Source organism: Hylaeus volcanicus, chromosome 7 (assembly GCF_026283585.1).
Source record: "Hylaeus volcanicus isolate JK05 chromosome 7, UHH_iyHylVolc1.0_haploid, whole genome shotgun sequence".
In the NCBI taxonomy this organism is placed as follows: domain Eukaryota; kingdom Metazoa; phylum Arthropoda; class Insecta; order Hymenoptera; family Colletidae; genus Hylaeus; species Hylaeus volcanicus.
This window is the reverse complement of record NC_071982.1, coordinates 18,204,373-18,225,402: the sequence shown is the minus strand read 5'-3', so window position 1 is coordinate 18,225,402 and position 21,030 is coordinate 18,204,373. Positions and strand designations below refer to the sequence as shown.

Below are 21,030 nucleotides of genomic sequence, written 5' to 3'. Positions count from 1 at the left end.
TGGTAAATTCTGCCATTTGCCGGATGACCATGGATTAGGGAGACGTTTGCCTCGACTCTGCCAAGAAACGAAGAAGAAGGCCATGATCGATGAGGAAACGAAATCTGTAGTCCTCTCGAGTCGTGCAACTATTGAAATATTTTTGAAATTTCTACGAACAAATATATATCTCGGAATCGAAAAGATACTTCAGGGACAGAGCGAGCAATCTCGCGATTTTTATTACCGACCCCTCGGCAGGAAAAAGGAGGAAGGAACTCGAGAAGCGTTTTCGTAGATCACTGTCTGACCGAGGGATATTTTTTCTCGACTGCAAGAAGAAGAGAAGGATCTTCATGACCTTCCGCGTTAAGACCGATTAGCGATCTAAACTTCGATGAACTCCGAGTTCGGGAGCCCCGCTGGGATACGCGATCTCCTTGGGTTGGCTCTCCCTGGGAATCCCGTTAGACCATCCCCGAGGATCGACGGTATAAGGACCGGTTTATCTTTAGTACCCTCGCCGCCAGACGTTTCTTCGCGTGGAACTCGATTAAACTTCCATTGCAACTTTTACGAGACATTGTCGAGGCTTAGAAGAAGGTATACGATCGCAAACTGTGCCCCGTTTCCTCCTCGATCAAGAAAAGAAGCCCGTCGTAATCTGCTAATAACCGGCAATTGATTGAAAAATAGAACCGGAGGAAGCTCCTTCCTAAGAAGAAACGGTCCGCGTGGTTCTCTAATCACTTCCCATGCTCTATCGATCGAATGTTCTTCGGCAAGTTTAGGGTGAATATCCTTATTTGTGCACACGAAGAAAGATCAGTTTTCCTCGAAAACTACACTATTAGGATTTTTTTTTTATTTTTTCCATACTAATTTCAGTCCAAGTTAACCCTAGAAATTAAATTACGTTACTACGAGTAAAAAGATTCAGGTCTGAAAGGGTTAGTCTTTGCGTCTATCGATTTTTGAGATTTGGCCCCTTGACAATAATAAATAAAGCATAACTGAAGGGGTAAGGGGCTCGCTCGCGAATCTTGTGGATCTCGTCCATAATAAACGCTTATCGGGGAGATTGGTCGATCGTCAGAGGCTCGAGATGTTTAAGGCTCCGGCCCTAATCTCGATTATCCTCTGATCCTGCAGGAATGCCACCAGCGTCCGTAGAACCCTTTATGTCCAACTCTGCGCCGGTCTCCCTCGACTCTCGCCACTCGATTCCGCTTTAATTCGAATGGCCGCGGGCCATCGGTTTCGCCGAAAATTATTCCCGGCCCCCTGGTATCCGTGCCTGTCCTCTTACGCCACTGCCGCCGGATATTCGAATTATGCTTTCTCCGTCCCCGACGACGCGACAGGAGTTAATTCCCGGGGACTCCACGATCCATCGAATTACCCTAACCGTTTCATCCCGCCCCGAAACGGGTCGTTTTCAGATAACGTCGGATTCGATCTGCTCGCTGCGCCGTGGAGGCTCCCAGACATTTTACTATCGTTGTTCGAAACGCAAAGTTCAGAAATAAAGTAGAGCATAGAGTATAGCCGGACTTTGTGCTTCGGATTGTCAGATAAAAGTTTGTTTAGCTGCTACTCGTAGAGCGTAACAGATTGTAAAAGTTGACCGTGTTCCTGAAATAATAATTTCAAGTCCAGCAAAACGATCGACGACTTAAATCCCGCGTCTGATTTCGTCTGGACCGTACGATATCTAAAATTCAGCATAATCGGATGGAGAGGTCCAAGGGAATTACGCTGAGAGCATTGAAAGATTTCTATTCAAAGGCGGTCGCGTGGCTGCGACCGGTGGCTTGCGTTTAATTGCGAACAGTATTTAAGGACGGGCTTAGAACTCGAGAATGGGTCGTTATATGATACTTCCGGCAACATTACCTGTTACGAATGGCGGTGACGGTGCCGGTGGGCAAACCGTTTGAGGAATTTCCACGGTTACCAGCGGAATTGCCGGATAATTCAGCAGCGCTTGATATAAACTCCACTCAGGAATATATTACTCGCCGTCAGAGGATATTTCTTAAGGACTTAACGGTGACTTGTATGGCGATAATAATCGTTTTCCCTCCGACAGCGCCGAGGTACGTGTTGCTTTAATGGAATTTAAAGCGGGGCACAGGCGCCCCAAAGGGTGTCTTTCCTCGTTGAAACGATTATCGTGAAAAAATTAATAACCAGCTCGTTGTTCGATTACAGAGAGCTCGCAGTAACCGTTTTATCGAGGGACCAGTGATAGGGAGGCTCTCGTCGCGTTGCATAAATTGCACGACAAAGCAATGGTAACGACTCCTGTTCCAAAGTGAAAATTTAATCACGGTTAAACGCATTAAGGAGATTTCCTCCCGAGAAAACCGACCACGTTCCTTTGTGAATTTTTTTAGTCGAATACTCTTGATGATAGCTTCTCCAAACTTTGCGTATCTATTAGTATACAGTCAGTCCCATAAGTATTCGTACCTCTATGTCTCTTGAAGAAGTTCGACTAAATTAAATGATAGTTTTGATATTACCAAATGAATGACAGTATACAGAGGAAACATGTATTTTTTATTGCGATATGTTAATTTCTTCGGGGTAACAAGCAAGTACCAAAAAGTTTTGGTAAGAAAAGCACGCGCCCTGGTTTCCCCAATCCCATCGAATCGGGAAACGAAGAAAATGCCGTAGTATCGTGTTCAGGACGAGTTACAGTTATGGTTACGAATCGTTTCAGGGATCCATCGATCGCCAGTGCCGTGTACCGCGTGTTAAGATCTCAGGTCACCTGGCGAGATAGCAGGATGAATCTGGATTTGCTGTTCAGGCACGTACTCGCCAATCAGGACGCCTGATGTATCCGCCAGGCTCTCCCGACCTAGGTCTTTCCTTTCACGAAATTGCTACCGATCGAGGCTTGACAAGGGAAGTTACTCTAGCCTTCGTTACCTCCGCAATCGTCTGCGCGATTCATAATCATTTTCGTCGACATTACGATCCTCGTACCAGACGTTTCCAAGTTGAGAAATTTAGTGAAACCTGAGTATGTAGTCCGTGTGAAATTAGAGGGTGTTTAAGTCTTTATTTTGCTGATTCTCGGCTTCCTTAAACAGTACAGGTTGTTGAAGTCGAAGTTTCCGATTCGAAGCTTTTTAGGAGAGGGTTTGAAATTTCTTCTTCTCTGGCTTCAAGATTGTTCCTCCGCAAATTTAATTTTTTAATGTTTGTACAATTGCTAGCTTCTTGAAACAGTTGTGCAATTTCCTGTGGTGTTAGAGGGAGAATTGACACAACGCAGGAGAAACGCAATCGACGTCAACGCGAGATGAATTACGCCGACGTTGACCATCGGAAGCCTCGATTGCGTTAACGACACGCGTAAACACGCGAGGCAGCACGCGCGGACGCTGTAAACGAACTGTCGTCGCTTTATGTTAACCGCGACAACACGCGACGCTCTTGTTTAACACCCACCCGTCGCGTCGGAGACGCGAAATTCAATTTGACCGTCACGTTTCTGCGCGATAAAATGCTCCGCGCATTCTTCGAGAAGGAAAAAGCAGGGTTGACATTTTAAAAAATCGTAAATGTCTCATCCACTTCTGCAGAGCGAGGTAAAAGACAGGGTGGTTCGCGCAGAAGCTCCTAGCTAAAGGGGTAGCTTCAGATCTTAAAAAAATAAATAGTAGCGACACTTTATTACGAGTTTACTCTTAGCGACGTAAGCGTTGGAGTGATCCACGTTTCGAAAGGGTCCGGATTGAGAGGTTCGGCGCGACAGACGAGAGGGGGTGGATCGGCGTAGAGGCCACCGCGAATCGTGCTCGACGCAGGGAAAAAAGCTGTGTTCGGTTGGTCGACGATGAAATAGGTTGACAAGGGGGAATGTTGTAAAGAGAAAACAGTCAGGCGAAAAAGCCTGGGGAAGTTTCGGCGACGTCTGACGAGAGCGAGATGAAGGAAGGACAGGAAAAAAATTCCCCACGAAGAAGGAACCGAGCGAGAGAGATAAATAAAAATGACAACGCAGAAATGGGAGGAGGGGTAAACAGAGCTAAGTGAAGTTAACGACGAAGCAAGAAGAGCGGCAAAAATGACCTCGGGAAAATTACCGCACGCGAAACGGCTTAATGTCCAAAAAGACGAGCGAACGAGCAGGAGGGGGAGAAAGCTTGCAAGAGGGACAGAAAGAGAGGGTGTAGTCGCTTAATGACCACCCTGTACATTCGTATCTTTCGTGGATGGGTTCCTCGCTTTCTTTTCCCTCGGTCTCTTCCTTATTCCCTTCTCTTTCGCCCATTCCATTCCTCCTTTCCTCTCCGACTTCCACACGGTTCCGGTAGCGGGCGCCGTAGGGACCATTATCTGTAATTGCTTTCCTTAATTCGATGCTCGTTGCCCTGCATGGGCGAACGGAAAAAATTCATCCAACGCGTTGGTGAAAGGGGTTGAAACTCGAACGAAAGGGTGACACGAGTATCGCGCCGAGAGTTCCTCGCGAGTGGATGCGATTCGCGTCATCGCTCTTTGGGCGGAATCTTTCAGAGACTTCAACCCGTTTTCAATCGCATCCATGTCTCGTGCTCCTCTGAGAAAGAAAGGGCTGGAGGTTATGAAGTGTGCGACACTAGCGCCGCTTCCCCAACGCCATCTTGGCTCGTCAGGTCGCTTCCTCGATTCAGATTTCGTCCAAAAGTCCGGCAATACCATAACTTTCCCTCTCTTCCCCTCGAAGTACCGAGCACCGAGCTCGTCAGACGTTACTCTGTAAACGCGAAACGGAAAGGCAACGAAAGAACGCGGAAGATCGAGGAGGCCAGGGTATTTAAATGCCGCAAGTTTCCAAGCTAATGTCCTAATTACGCGCTAATCGACTTTCGGTCCGTTCATTAGGGAACCGGTCGTTTCAGCGATCGAGTTCCAACGAGGAGAGTTTTAATGGCGAGTAGCCGTGACTCTGCCTCCCATCTCTCTCTCTCTTTCTCTCTGTCTCTCTTGCGCCTCGAATCGAAAGATAATCAAATGCAGTCTGGAGAGGTGGATGGATACCAAAAGAGGAAGTGAGACGGAGCGAGTGGAGGGGGGTAAGTAATGGTCGTTTGTTCTTGAACGTCGGGAAGTTGATGTACGAGGAGTCGTGGCGGCTGGTAGCTCGCGCGAGGCGAGCCCAGGCCGATGTACCCGCGCGTTCCACGCTCGCTCGCATCTCCCGCTCGCAAATTGATAGACGCCGCCACGACCGTAAATCACTTTACTGACAATTGATTTGGTGCCCTCCGTTTTACCTCGTTGTAAACTCCACGCCGGCGCTGATATTTACGATCACGCGTGTACACACGACGTCGCCCAGTGACACACTGCCCGCCGAACCCGCGACAAATCTTTTACGTTTTTACAACGCGACCCTCCCGGCCTGTCCGTGCCTGTCACCGTTCAGCATTTTTTCGCTGTATCAACCGTTCTTTACCACTTTTCCGGGGTCCTCGCTAGAAAATGCAAGGTACTGGATCGGTTGGAAATTTGGAAACTCTTGCTAAAGAGCATCCTTATATAGACGGATTTTGTAGGAGCGAGGCTACATGTTTGTTAGTAAGATGTCGTATCATCTTTTGTACAGTCAGTTCCATAAATATTCGTATCGTTTGTACCTGATGAAGAAATTTGTCTAAATTAAACAATAAGTTTGGACATGGATAAACTTTTCACTTGTATGTATATAATGAAAAATTGATTTGGAAACATCAAGCCTATCATTTAATTTAGACAAATTCCTTCAATAGACACAGAGGGTATTTATGGAACTGACTGTATTTTCAAAGCAAGGACTCCTGGTACACAAAATTTACCTAACTACAACAGGCATCGTCCAGGCTCGCGAGAATGCGGGGCGTATATCAGAAGGGCCATTACTCAGTCCTTGACCCAGCCATAAACCACCAGCCTTCAAAACATCCTCAAAATGTGTCGAGTCTAACATATTCTCCAAAGTGGCACAACCCAGAAAAGTGACTCCGTAAAAAGTTGAAGAACTGCTTGGCAGCTCGGTAGAAAATAATTTACAAACCTGGTAAAAAGAACACCGATCTACTCACGTTCATTGGATAGTATGGTGTCATTTAAAACGTTGATCACCACATATGGGTGACAGTGGTTTTCACTGAAAAACTAAAAAAAAATGAATTTTAAAAGTTAGGCATCAAAGGAAATAAGCATAAATAAAATTCATGAATTTTGACGTTACAACGATGAAGTTACAACGATGAAGTTACAACAACGAATACCACGATCGATGTTTGATTCGTAGTCTCCAATAGTCTAAATAATATTTAACAAGTATTTTACAAGAATATTCGTCTGGCAGTCGACGTGGTCAAACGTCAATAGTGAAAGCGTTCCGAGTTAGTTAGCACAGGTATGGCTGTTTCCAAATTCCTGCGCGACAGTCGCATTCCTTTGAAACGCGATCGTGTACGCACATGGGTTTCCTGGAGGTGGGCAGCCTAAGTAGCGTGACATACACATACGCGTAATGGGTGTGGTGCATTCGTCTCGGTGTGTTGTCTCGGGGGTGGCGATCCGTCTTGCTTACCAGCCCGGTCGTTGACACCACCCACACGGGAACAGCTACCATCCGTTTCGAAGCCGAGGAACCCGCAGGAACCTGGTCGTAGCCACCGACCTTGCCCGTTGGGTCTCCCCGAACCTTTGTTAATCTGCCAGCAATCGGTGGCTCCGGTCACTATATCGATCAGGGTCAACCTAACGCGTTCCGTTTCTCCTCGAACGCGTTCCTTGTTCGATTAACGCTTCAGTCTGACGGGCGATTTTTCATTCTGTCGCACCGACCTTTCCCTTTCGCGCTGCTTATCTGCCGCGACGTTCAGCTGTTCCACGCTGGAACAACATTTTTCCTGGGGCCGGTATAAATACCTGTGCTTGCGAGCAATTAGAGGGACGTCGCTTCAAGAGTAGAATCTTTCCCCGGTTACGAGCCGCTCGATCGCCATTTTTCGCGGAGAAGCGTTAGGCATGCGTGATCTTGTGATTTGGTTAACGCGCGACGATTGTGATCGTCGTGATTAATGATAGGGGCGATTGATGATTGCGGTGGGAAAGCAATTAGCGATCTTGATTTATGGTTAATAGTAGTAAGTGAGTGGGATCATCAAACTTATCGATTCGTTTAATGAGTAGATTGTACGAGCATAGATTCGTGTTTTTGAATTAGGTCTGGGTTAGTTGGGAGAGCAATTAGCCATCTTGATTTATGGTTTATAGTAGTAAGTGAGTGGGATCGTCAAACTTATTGATTCGTTTGGCACTTGGAGGGCAGACCATATCCTAAACTTTTTCGTTATTTTGCAGTGACAGATATACGTGTTCATTGTGCACATATTCTCAGTACATTTATTTTTGTAGTAGAATAAAATGTTGAATTATAGTAAATATTCCAAAAAGGTCAGCAGCTTAGTACTCGGGAGTTTAGTTTAGAGTTCGAGTAAAGAATAATGCGATATCTACGAAGTTTCGTCGTAGTAATGTCGGGCTGACGAGTCTTGGAGAAAAATAATAGACTCACCTGTTCGTTTCTCAGCGTCGCGGTAAGTGACCTCGCTGAGGATGACTGGCTGACTCCGACCCTTGGCGTTCATGGCGTAAACCGCTACGTGGACGCCCGCCTCCACCGACGCCTCCAGCCCCGCCAGGGAGAAACTCGGCTCGTCGGTGTTCGAAACGTTGTAGAGGGGCTGGCTGCTCGACAGGAAGTCCACGTCCCCGTGGTACACCTCCAGGATGAATTTTTGCGGAAGCCCGCCGTCGTAGCCAGCCACGCATTTTACCTCGACGCTGGTGTAAGTCTGGTTTGCGAGCGTGCAGTTACGTACCGGAAATGGCTTTCCTGGAAACGAGAAAACGTCAACCACGGTTAAACGGTAGCCACGTAATTCGCAGACGTCGTTTAAAATTCTTCTTTTGATCAGCTATTAAAACGACCTCGATAACCTCGACGACCTCGACAACTTTTGCCAGAGTATAGAGGATTAGCTTCGACTTTGGTACTATGTTTTAGTTACTGCGACGTGTTATAAACAGAGGAGGTGAAAAGAGTAGAATTGCTTTCGCGTATATAAGCAGGGTCATCGATTGTTTCAACTCTTAGCTTCAAGAGATCTCTAGAACTTGACGCACATTAAAATTCAGTCTCTTTTCTCGATCTAAAGTGTGACGACCGAAGAAGCCTATTTAAATTTAATTACGACATCTGCGCACCCTCTAGAGGCCTCAAAGTTTATTACAAGAGCCAAGGCGTACCAGTACTGAAATCAGACAATTCGTAGTGCAAAGGGATGAAATACCCAAAAGGACCCAGGGTTTACGAAATCTAATGGTGGTCGCAGGGATCGATCCGTGCAGTTTCGAGGACTCCCGGAGCTGTTTCGCCGCGAGGAAAAACTTGACGCTCCGGAAGTTCCCGAATATTAAAACGACTCGGCGCGTGAAATTGCTTCGTAAAGGATTTCAGTCTTGGCTGGCTCTTTAGAACGTTACGATTGTATACGAACAGGGCCCGACCGCCGCCGGTTGCTCGTCCCTTTCGCTCCGCAATATTCCACGGTTACTTTGTGCGTAATCCCTGCGCTGGAGGCGAGCGTTCGCGAGCTGTGCAAGAGGAAAAGCGCCTCGTCTCACGCAGAACCTGCGCGTCCAGACGCTCGCCTTCTAACGATTATTATCATGGCTTTAGCCGGCCTCTGAACGACCGACGAATCAAACGAACTACGAAAATCATTTCCCGCGTTTGTTCTTTGTCGTCAAATGCTGCGCCGAAAGCTGGTTGCCCGCTGGGCGATCAACTCTGTTTGCCGCTCTTACGACAAAGCAACGGCGAATTATGTTAGGGCAATAATAGAACAATGGAATCGTTGTTTACGGTTGCTGTGTGGGGACTTTGTAGGAACTGTTCAATCTTGTACGTTGGCGAGCATTCAAAGTGTTTTAACTCGCTTAGCATTCTTATTTCTGGGCTTGAATGCATAGAAGCTGTTAAGTACGCGGTGGGGGTCCTGCGTATTCCGTGGCGTATTCGCTATTTTGTATTGCGGTTATGGTAGGAGAAGGAGGGAGAGGGATTGTGGATATTGCTATTATGTGTATGATTACACAGGAAGCCCTTTGAGCAGATTATGAACTTGTCTATGATAATATTTACTCCCCATATATTGAATATATTAAAAAACAAAATTATAAAGGAATCGAGGTTACCCTTAATCCTCGAAGGCTTAATTCGGCCAGGGGCGATAGATCGGTCGGTAAGAGATCTCCAGGCTGTTCACGATTTCTTCTTTCCTCCTTGTTATCGCTCAGGCTCGTTTGTCGTCCTTTGTTCAGTAATATCTCCCGGATACTTTGGCTCGGACGCTCCACAGGTTGGCTGAAAGCGCGCGAGGGAGTTCTCTGGGAATCACGCTCGGCCTGGGCCCCCGTTGAAAAATGTTTGCGCGTCTACGAGTGGCAAGGATTTAGTGTACCGGGATAGTAATGGTCACAGAGATGTCCCAGGATCTTTTTCTTCTTTTCGCTCGCCCTCCGCTCGATCCTCACCCTCCCCCTCGTCTCGGACCCAGCGCTGATGCAGTTTGCGTTCTACGAAAATTCCTTTTTCTCTACCGCCAGTCAAAGCTCGGCGTCGCAGTCGTGATTCGACGCCGGATTCCACGACGCCCGGGCGCCTCTGCCACGTCTCTCGACGCTATTTTTCTTTTCCTTCCACTTTTTCTTTTCGCCCTCCTGGCTGGCTCGAAATATAATTTCCTTTTCTTTAAACAGACAGCGAAGCTATCGTGCGGCACCAAGCGGCGAGGAGAAAATAAATATTGTTCGCCTTTTCCGTCGGCGCAGCGGGGGGAAAGCGTATCCCTCGGTCCCCCGCCTTTATTTCATTTCGCATCCCTCGCCCTTCTATGGCTTCTTTGTTTCTCCTCTCCTGGAAACCATTTACAGGACCGTGGCGAGGCCGGAGAGGCCACCTTGCGGCCAGAGATTGCCGAGATTCCGTGAATAAAGGATAGGCAAGGTTTTACTCGTTATTTGTCGAATAAAAAGGAGAATTAAAGTCGCAGGATATTGTATCTCGTCCTGAGGTTGCATATTATATCTCCTCCGTCGTTGGTCTTTGAATACCATCTTTACTACTTTAACGTTTCATACACCGGTTGCAAAATATTCTTGTTCAGAAATTTCGTGCCAATTTTTAAGAAAAATTTAAAGGCACATTTGAATTTTGATATTTATATTTATCGAATACATAGGTACCATTTTGTTTCACAAGCTTTCCACCTTTTAAGGGGATGTACACATTTTATTTGTCTTCAACCATTCCGATATATTCAGATCTCTATCATCTACCAAAACTCGACATGGACTTTCCGGACAAACCAATAATATCATTTTTAATATCAATCTATCCTTTCCTATTTTTGTCTACCATTGTCCTAGGGTGCCAGGATTCCTAAATACAATCCTGCGTATTTACACAGGGTGCTTTTTCCACGGGTTCCTCTCGCGTTAATCGCCGACCCGCTCAGCGTTCGAACCTCTCGGTTACTCGAAAAGATATATTGAATTTTCCAACGGTTTCATCCCCCGTACCCCACACGCCCCCGACGTCGTTCAATTTATTTTCATCCAGCGCGTAATATATGTACGCGGTTCCTTGGCGGCTGTGGTAGGGCTTTTTTGTTCGACGTCGATTGAAAATTCTGTTCTCGATAAACTGGCCTCCTTCTTTTCAACATATTCCAATGGCCGGCATGAAAAATGGAAACGTCAAACAGCGGCCGCTGCATTTTTCACGAGGCTGTTTTCAGCCGTCTGGACTCTGCTATTTAATGAACACTGCTTCGTGTTCTTCTATTTAATTCTAAAAAATTCGACCCAACTCCACATTCCGCGATCCACCCCAAAAATAAATTCGAGATCCTCATTGACTCAAAAGAGCGTTCGAGGATACTGGAAAAATCGATTTGTGCATTTTCTTCTAGCTGAAAAATTCATCTTAAAAAGAGTCAAGCTATAAATGCATCGGATTTAAAATGTTGTCTATCCTTGGCTTCGGAATGAGACCTTCGGACGGGTTTCTATTTCACGAGTTCTTCCCTTAGGAGACCCCTTTAACTGTTTTCGAACGCGCCATCACAGTCGTGACCTCCTCTCGTCGCAGCTTCCGAATACGCTTTACCGCCGACGCAATACTCGATATCGATAACGACAGACTTGAAAATAAAATTTCGTTCCGTCAAGAGTCGCTTTTCGGGTCGCTGCGGACGAAAGAGACTCGCCGCGATGCTTTCGTTTGCGACGTCGACGACTGAATCGACGAACGACCAACCCAATACCCTCGATTTTACTCCCAGCTTTATGTTGCCGCAGAGAATCGGGAACGCTGCGACGAGCGATGTGCCATAAGTCGCTGCTATGGTTTCGCATTCCAGGAATGAATTGGAAAGCATTGTTATTTGGAATGGTTCCGATAGCTGGGATATCCAAGTCTGGGATAGTCGAACGCTTTGTGTGTTTTATTTTTTGAATTAGAAGCGTCTCGTGTGTTGAATGCTTAGGGTCAATCAGAAGGTATGCATTTGTAATGCTAGGTTATCCAACTCGTAGAGTGTTTTAGATATTTAGAGAGTAGAACGTCTTGAGTATTTAATTCTTAGACCAAAAGGCCTCGAGTGCTCAATTTTTAACCCAAATATGGCACCATGATCTTCGTAGCAGAAGACGAGAGTTGCACCACTGCTTTCTCCACTCGCCACGCGCTTAAGCGTCTATGCAGATAGAATTTTGCCTCGAATTTAGCTCCTTTTGTTCGCTGGTTAATTTATTATTCGTCAGGGGAAAAAAGCAGACGTGGAGCGAATGAGGGGGCGAGCCAGCGAGACGAAAACGACCCCCAAAGGCGGGGAACGCGTCGATTGGAGCGAGCGCGTACGTCCGGTGTGTATTCGTCAACGTCAACACGGTTTCGGCAGGTCGTCGCGTCAACGTCATTCTCGATCATGCGAGGGGAAAAAAGACGATGCGGTGTTCCCGCGCCGCGGAAAATCCGCTCGCGGATTAACGTCGAGTTTACCGCGCGATGATTGGTCGCGTCGCATTGTACGCGCGGCGATAATTCCAGAATATCTGTCAGGATTTTGAGCGTTCGTTCCCCTGCATGTCTGCCTCCTCTGACGAATTCATGGAGCCTTTTGGAAAATGTTCCGCAGCGGAACAACCTGGGACAGTATTGATATTTTAATTTGAATCTGGCAAGGCTCGATTATAGTTATTTCGATTTGATATTAATCCAGAATTGGATAGTTTTGGAACAACGAGAAGCTTTGTCGAATTCCCATTCGATGACAGAAGCAGCTACGGAAACGGTAGGAATGAGATTTACCAATTCTAAAAGTAGCGATGATAATTTGTTTCGAATTGAACAATTATTAAGCCAGTAATTAACTCGATTTGCTCTCGCGTATGTCGCGATCGTATCGAAAATACGGGGTAAATATGGCCGTTCGAAATGTTTGTCGATGCAGTTATTTCAGGAAGGTTAAATATATGTGATATTTTCCATTGAATCTAATATTGGCCCTCGGGCAACGTTTCTAATATTTAATATGTTTATCAGTCCCGGCGAGCAATGAATCCTCTTTAAATTTCGCGATTGTTGAATTTGTCAGAATTAATTTTAAAATAGAAATAGAGCTCCACGAACGATTATATATTCATCCGTACGGGAAAATTGTTATTTTAAAAACCCATTCCGAAATTCAAATCCACTCAAATCCACAAAATATCAAAGGTGGAACTTGTATTTCTAGCATTCGTCTAATCGAGATAATAAATTATTTTCGATAGAGGACACTTAATTTCCCACTGCTCGCGTAACAAATGACTTTGACGTTTCGATAAGAGCGCAGAGTAGCAAACCTACACCCTGGCGTTTCGAAACTTACATATTCCATAAACATACGCGTAAGTAATGGCTATTCGAGCAAAAAAAGGCAATGCATGAGTCACTCGAGGGCTCGAGAGGGTCGTTGCTCCGCGGCGACACGTTGAGGTTGATTAACGATCGCTTTTCGACTAATTGGAAAGATGTGTAGGGGGCACGGGAGAATCTCGGTCTCGAAAGGGTAAATATTCGAGGCGTTAATAGTCTCGGTGGTTTGTTTCGTGCTCGAGGGTGCCAGAAATGCGTCGGTCTCTGAATAATTTACGCACGAAGGACCTGCGAAGTGGAGCAACGCGCGGAGGGTTCTTTCCCTCTTGTTTTTCTTCTGTTACCACTCTGTGGGTCCTTGTAATGGAAACGTACTATTATTATTACGATTACGATTATTATTATTGCTATTCGCGCGAGGCGAGAGCGTATCCTCGGAGGGACGAGAACAGAGGAAGAAAGAGTGAAGTTAATCAAATAATTATCTACCTTTGCATTTCTTCCCTCGCTCCTTTCTTTATGTTTACCTTTCGTTTAATCTTTTTGAAAATTTTTCTATTGCTTCTCCTCGCTCTTATTTCACGTCGCAGTTTAAACACTGTCTCAAATACAATGTTTACCCTTCGTAACCTTCTTACCGGTGTTACTTGATCGATTTATCTTTACACTTAATTCTATCCCGATCGAGACGCACGATGAAATGCAGAGGGTTCGTTTTTATCCCCGATCGGAGATGTTACGCAATGGAGGGTTAACCCGCGCCTCCCTCCGTCGCGTTCCAACTGGTTGATCGCGGGAAAGCTCGGTCTGTCGACCGCAAAGTGTCGTGTTTGCAAGCTCACGGATGGTCGAAATGTAACGCGGAAGGTCATAGTTTCGCCAGCGTAAACAGGCTCGTTTCTGCCGGCAGAAAGGATTTTAACTCGATTTCCTGACCGCCGCGCTCGGTGGAACTCGAGGCGGGCCGCACGAACCCGTCGAGAGGCGCGGTGTGACGTTTACCGAGATCCTGGTAAATACTCACCGGCGGGTACCAGCTGGAAGAGACACGGTCTCGCCTGTGTACCGACGAAATTGTCCGCCCAGCACGACACTGTGCCGTAATCCAGCTCTTTGTTCGGCGTGTACCTCAGCACGCTCACGCCGCTCGACTTCTCCACCGAAAATTTCCCAGGCGGTACATCCTGCGTCTCCCCACCGCTGTTGTTGAATTTCCATCGGAAATTGTGCGCCGGCGGATCGGCTTCCACCCTGCAGGCGATGTCCAGCGACTCGTCCTTAGAAGCGCCGACCACGATGATCCGGTCCTCCTTGCACACCGGGGCGACTGAAACACAACCGATTATCCGTTAATGGGATCCTGTATCGATCCTTTCGTTTGTTTTTTTTTTGTAAAGTACGCGAAAATTGTAAAAGTACGCGTTGAACCGAGCACTCGTCTGGCGCGTCTGACCAATGGTCGATGTTTCTACTTATTCTTGTGCTTCTGAGCAGCCATATTCCTTATTCATTTCAGCCTACTACAATATTATTCTTCATTTAGTATGTATATACAATTATAGAATCCAATCTGATGGGTGACTAAAATTAATGTTGACGTCTTGTAATAAACCTTCTTCAGAATGTTCCAAATATTCCATCCCCATTTTTGGTCATTTAAAATTGAAATTTGTCGCATAAATAACAACTCGTTCTAAAGATACAGAACGAAAAAGCCAATTTCAGTCGAACCATCACGCATCATGTCCAAATTTTAGAAGCACAAAGTTTTACCGATCTTAGTCTTTTCCAACGTAAAAAGATATACGATTCGTGAATTGCGGAGACGTCACTTTGATGACAGCATCAAGAGAATTCGAGAATGATCGCGCTACACCGGAACTCGTATATGATACATTCTTCCGGCTGAAGGATGCTCGAGAACGTGGGGGCGTTTATTCGCGTTCCCGTCTCGAAAATTTTCGGAGCACGCCTCGCAGTTTTGTCACAAGGGGACCTTTGCTCGGATGAAATCGTTTCGCGACTGATGCAAAAAGATTCTCCACCTGCCGTCCCACGTTCACGGCGATATATGTATATACATTTCTCCCAATTTATCTGCTTTTGCTATCTCTCCTTGCATTCGTCTCCCCTTTCACTTTGCGGTATAAGAGAGATAAATAGATGGACGTATCTGATCGGGTCGAAAAAAGATAAAAGGTTTCTGGGACGTGCACGGAAGTAATATCGCCGAGTGATGAAACAGGGTCGATGCTCGACCGAGTAATTTAACCGACCATGCAACAACGACCATCGAAAGGACGCGCATTTCCGCGAAACAAAACTTTTTACAGAGGATACGCTTTCTCCGAGGATTTCTCTCAAATTTCTATCGTTTTCCTTTCTTTTCCCTCGAATTTCTCGAGTCAAAAGTTTCCAACTCTACATTCCTCCTCGTGCTCCCATTGTCTGAAACATTTCTCTCCCTCCTCCACTGCGACAGAATTAATTCAAATTCTACGCTTTCAGAAATCTCCGTTGAATTACACGGGACCAACGATTATTTTACATATACTTTTTATGTGTTCCTTCAAAGGGGTATTGTTTCTAAAAAACATAGTAGCTTCGCTGTCATTTTCCAAATGTTTTTCGACTTGAAAATATTTATATTATTGTACGCTACTTGATTATTCTTGGTCTCGGGGAAAGGATAACACTGTCTTTATTTAGATGGCTCGAATTCGGAACGAAAAGAAGACAGCGATGGGAAATGGGATCATGTCTTGGAGGGGCGAGACGAAAGAGTCATGGCAGCAAAGAGACAGAATCGTGCCTCGAAAGCAAAGAGCCCTCCTCCCGGTACGGAAGATATGGCCTTGTTTACGAGTTAAGGCAATCTTCGAGAACAATTTTTTAGAGCTACCTCCGCGTCGAAAGATCCCTATCGCAATGGGCCATGGTCATTCGTAGCAAGAGTGACGGAAACGAGGCTCGTTTTTCGCTCGTTTGTCAACGTTCAATTCGCTTTCATTCGTTTTCAAAGGATTCGCCCATCGTCGTCGGGTTCGAGTTGAATTCCCGCAAAATCAATGCCGCATAGCGGTTAGCTTATTGCCCCCTCTCCCCGTAGCCCTGTTTTTTTGTTCTTTTTCACCCTTGACAAAAGTCCCGTGTTGTTTGCCACTCCTTTTATTTAGTTACCGCGCGCAATTCAGTAAATGGCAGTTGACGTCAAGCTTTGAGTACAAAAGCGTCATCGAGCGATACAGTTCTTTCTCGTTCAACAGCTTTTGTGCGATTCGATTGGTAGACGCGAAAAAAAAAAAAAAACGCTCACTCGGCGCCACCGAAGGCACGAAGGAATTAATTTGCAAAATGTACCTATCCGAGGCGCCCGGACAAATAAATATAAGAGGATCCGCAAATAGACGTCCACTCGGCGAAGTTTCGTTTACGCGCACAATGAACCGGTCGACGAAACGTGCACAAAGCCACCATAATGTTCGTGCTATTCACGATGAATTTTTCAGAGAGGAATTTCATTCTCTAATATAATTCAAAAAATGGTTTGGTTCAGGATTTTGAGAATTTTTCCTCGACCCGAATGATTTAGTTTCTTTTAACGTGAAATTAATATAAAATATCGCGATGGAGATCTGTACAGAAGAGAGGGGGCTTGCGTTAAGTCTGGCACTATAAGCAGGGTTCGATCGGGCGAAAGAATTTATGGTAACGGCCGCGCATCGTTTTTTTTTTGTCGCATGAAAATTGACCTCGTCGAGGAAATGCGACCGTCACGCTCGTTTTCCACTGTAATTAACGCGCGACACCGTAAACATTCGTCGTACGTCCGCTCGCCTAGGGCCTGAAATTCGAAATTAACGACGAGAATCGCCGAACGCGACACCGCGATGCGCGCTTTTAAATAGCGTGTATGAAATTTAATTATCACCCGTGACAACGACCATTCGCGAAGCGGAACGGTTTAAGCTGGCCCGTGCCCTATGATTAGTGCCCCACCCCTTGCTTCATCGAATTTTTTTTCCTGACCGCCCACCGTTTCATTCCCGTCAAAGTTGGAATTTTCTGTCAATTTGAAAACCGATTCGTATCGTAATTCTCAATTATTATGATTTTTGTTTGAGCGAATATTATGATGCCGCTTTGTGCATCGAATTTTGTAAATTGAAGTGAACTTACTGTACAGGACAGATAACAGACTGCGATATAATTTGTAAGTTAAAAAATTCAGGTAGATATACAGTCAGTCTCATAAGTATTGGTATTTTCAATATCTAGTAGGTTCTGAAAATTACTTAAAACTGAGAGTCGAAAGTCAGTAACAGCGTTCGTTCGAAGCTAAACTAATGCGAATCCCTATCACTTGAATTCCGAAGAATTGACTTAAAAAGATCATTTATTCCATAGTCGAACAAATAAACCACAATAATCAGTCAAACTACCACGCCAAGAACGGTTCAATCCTCAGCCCGTTCGAAACCTGTGTCCGACCAGGACGTGACGATTCTACTTGCGGTGTTGGGAAAGTCTCGTTAGAGTCTCGATCGGAATTGATTTAAATCCCACGTTCGCTAGAAGGAAACCTCATTTCTGAATGGACGTGAATAGCCTAAAGCAAATGTCATTTCCAGGAACGGGGCGGCGATGTAATAACCGAGAAACTAAACCCAGACACGAGATTGACTTCGATTCGAGAAATCCCGCGAGAGATTGCTGCTTATCCTGGCTCGTTTCCTCGACCTTTACGAGGCCGTGACGAGCCGTGGTTAAATACCGCGGGCTCGTGTGCCAGGGTTGTTTTCACGGCGCATCCATATTCGATGTGTCGGAAGCGCTCCAACGACGCCCGGCGTCCGTTCGTCGCTCTTGTTTTTACGATTTCGCGTTAACGTTCGACTAGGATCCGCCTAAGTGGCATCCAGCGAGTAAATGGCGTCTGGAATCGATAGCAATCTAGATGGGTGTCTCGAGTGGTCGTGGCTGTTTACGAGTGTCGCGACGATTAAAATATTATTTCTATGTAGTTCCGGACAGTGAGTAGTTTATGGTATTTAAATTTTACGCGAAGCGTTTCATCCGTGGGGTTATTATTTTCGAAATGTATCGATTTACAGAGTCGATTTCCAGCCTGATTCTATATCTCCACGAACGTAGGATAAAGGGGTTAGGACGTGGACTAGGATGGACCCGTAAAATATTCATGGTTTTAAAAAAAATTAATTGCAGCGGAATTGCACGTTCGAAAAGTTCGTACTCGCGGCACATGAATATACATTATTTGCAGTATTTTTATTTTTTCTCGAAAGCTGACTGTTATTCAAAATGGCGGCGACGACAAGAGCGGTGTTTTTTTCAAGCCCATGACGCTGTGGATGATTTCTGAACTGAATTTCAATTCTGAAAAAATACTCTTGTTTGCGAGCGCTCTCGTACTTTCGAAATTGCAAAGGGAAGGCCAAATTACCTCGCATTCTATTCGAATAATCGCCATGAAAAATTGCGTAATAGCTACATCCTAGTAATTGAGCGATACTTGTCGAGTATGTCGACTTGCTTGTTATCGATGCTGTTAAGCATCGCAAGCAGGGGCGTTCCAGCGGAAAAAGACTGATTCTCGCACAGTCCCCTTTTAAATCTGAGATATTCAATTCGTACACCGCGGGTAGAAATCTCGTGCTCCTCGAGACCGCAGTGCAGTTGGTGGTTCGCTCGGCGTAACCCGGGGAATTGGATATCAAAAATGTAGCTAGAACTAAGTACGCCTGAAATATTCAGCCAGAACCAAGATCCTCGGTCTATCCGCCTCGGAATAAATACACGAACCCCTTCCGTATGGCAACCGTGTATATATCGCACGGTTGGCGCGTCGGTGAATACTGGGCTCGTTATGCGGCACCATGGAAAATCCTCGATTAACTCGGCTCGATTAAAATAAACTACGCCCAGCCAGGGCGATCGTTGAAACTTCTCGTCGTGCGTTACTCACATTTCACGCGAAAATGAAGTGGCTCGCTCCGCGTTTCGTTCAGGTCATTCGTCGCCGCGCACACGTACTTCCCGGCGCTGCTCCTCGTCACGCTCTGGAGCACCAGACTCTGATTCGACCAGATTATCCTCGCGGACGTGTTGTGCGCCAGTATCTGGTTCTGAAAATAACAATTCAGTCGGTTAAGCTGCGTTAATCTTTATTATTCAGGAAAGTGATTATATACATAAAAAGTTATGATTATATTAAGTGCCGCGACACTTTACCCTCTGGACTCGAAGTCGAATAACAGGGCGTTTTTCGCGGCAAACAGAAAAGAAATAAGATATAATGAAACCCGGTTCTATATCTGGCCTAATTAAACGTTCTATCGCGCACTTTGGAAAGTCCTTGCCGTTTCCTGGCTCGACGACGTCGACTTTTTTCGCTGGGTTCCGCTGGTGGTACGCTGTCATGTTAATTTGTCCAAGAGAGCCCGAAATTCCTGAACCAAACGCATTCGTTTTGTCTGCCTGTTACGCGGGACAAAAGGGAAACGGGTACAAAAGATAACGAAACGTGGCGCTCTTTTCATCCGGTTTGATTAAACAACTAAGTGCACCGTTGGTATCGTCTTCAGTCGTGGAGGAGGGCTGATAAGCCGTCAGCCGCGTCTTCCGACCCCCTCGGCGCGCGTTGTCAATCCTCACAAAGGAAACGGCGAAGTCAAAGGATCTAAGGTAATAAAGAATACCGCGTTATTGTTCGGTCGACCAGACACGGGAACCGTTGCAATCGCGAGGCGTTAACTAACAAGACGAAGGCACCCTTTGTAACTTCACGGGATCTCATCCCCCTCCGCAACGGATAAATTTGTAATAACGACGCGACCCGTGACATCTTTGATCGTAAAACTTATCGAGCTTACTTCTCCGAGGTAACGTGCTCGCAATAATAAGGAATCTATCCGTTTTATTCTAGCTGGGGGCGCAATACCCTCGAGGGCTCGTCTAATATCCGAACTGCGAAGAGGAAGGGATGTTGTTTGCTTGATTTCATTGCGAGCGCGGAAGAGGCTTTCTAAAAATACGCTCGAGCATTAATTTCGCAAGGGAAAGAGTGGTAGCGGTGGGTGATAACGTGACCAGCACCGCATCAGTCAGGAAGACGTCACCGAGGGACAGCCAGGGCGCATGTTTATCGTTAATTTATCGCGAACCTCGAGTGAAACGAGAAACGAAATCGCGTACCGAATCTCGCACGAGTTCTGAACGTGAAAGAACCGGATCGAAGCCGACCGAGTGCTCGACGAGTGCGTGCAACTAATCGTTCCGCAAATAAAGAGATGCCGAGGGTTGTTCGACCCGACGCGACGTTACCGTTGGCTAACACCTTCGTGCGCTCATCTAGATGCACTGATTATTATTATTGTTCCTTTTAAATACACATAGGGCTCCTTTATTTGCGAGTAAAGCGATGAATTGAGTCTAAAAAAATTTATTCCCTTTCTTTGTAACACGATTGTATATACCTTGTATATTATATATAAGAATTGTACACAAAAAAATGGAAAACGGTCGTTTGACTTGTCGTGGTAGGTTTAGCGTTAAATGGGGTTGAGTGGCTCTTAGAGTTCGAGACACTCTTGAAACAATGTTGAAAGAATGTCAAGTCTGCAACAATAATCCAACCAACGACGAATGCTCGAGCGGAGTGAGATTACAAAACAATCGAGCAAACGCACCCTCGCGTTCGGTGGGAACGAAAACCGAGGACGGGTCGAAGAGGGGGCGAGAAACGGAGAAGGACGAAAGTCGAGAAGAAATCTTGATCTGCTCTGTCATTCCGCGCCACCTTCTCCGAGATTCAAATGGCCTCGTTTCGAATCGATTTCGAATTATCTTCGGCGAACGGATTCCGTCGAAAGGGGGGGATAAAAGGAGAGTCGGTGTAATGGAGGAAACGGTCGGGAGAGAGGAAGAAAAAGCTGTGTACGGAGAGGCAGACGAAGGGACGAAGCGAGAAAGACCACAGGGACTTTCATCGAGGAAAGGGGAGAACGTTTCGAGGGTAGACAAAGAACGAGTTCGAGGAACGTCGC

At 46.0% G+C, this 21,030-nt stretch overlaps 1 protein-coding gene across 5 annotated transcripts in view; it reads right to left on the bottom strand.

Moving 5' to 3' along the window:
- LOC128879873 (nephrin-like) overlaps positions 1–21,030 on the bottom strand; it is a 347,536-nt gene that overhangs the window by 12,331 nt on the left and 314,175 nt on the right. For all 5 annotated transcript variants that reach the window (XM_054129420.1, XM_054129422.1, XM_054129421.1 and 2 more), the window contains 3 exons: positions 18,951–19,110; positions 13,989–14,291; positions 7,553–7,873 (listed from right to left, as the gene is read on the bottom strand). In XM_054129420.1, coding sequence (XP_053985395.1) covers positions 7,553–7,873; positions 13,989–14,291; positions 18,951–19,110 — 784 coding nt within the window. The remainder of the gene's footprint in view (positions 1–7,552; positions 7,874–13,988; positions 14,292–18,950; positions 19,111–21,030) is intronic.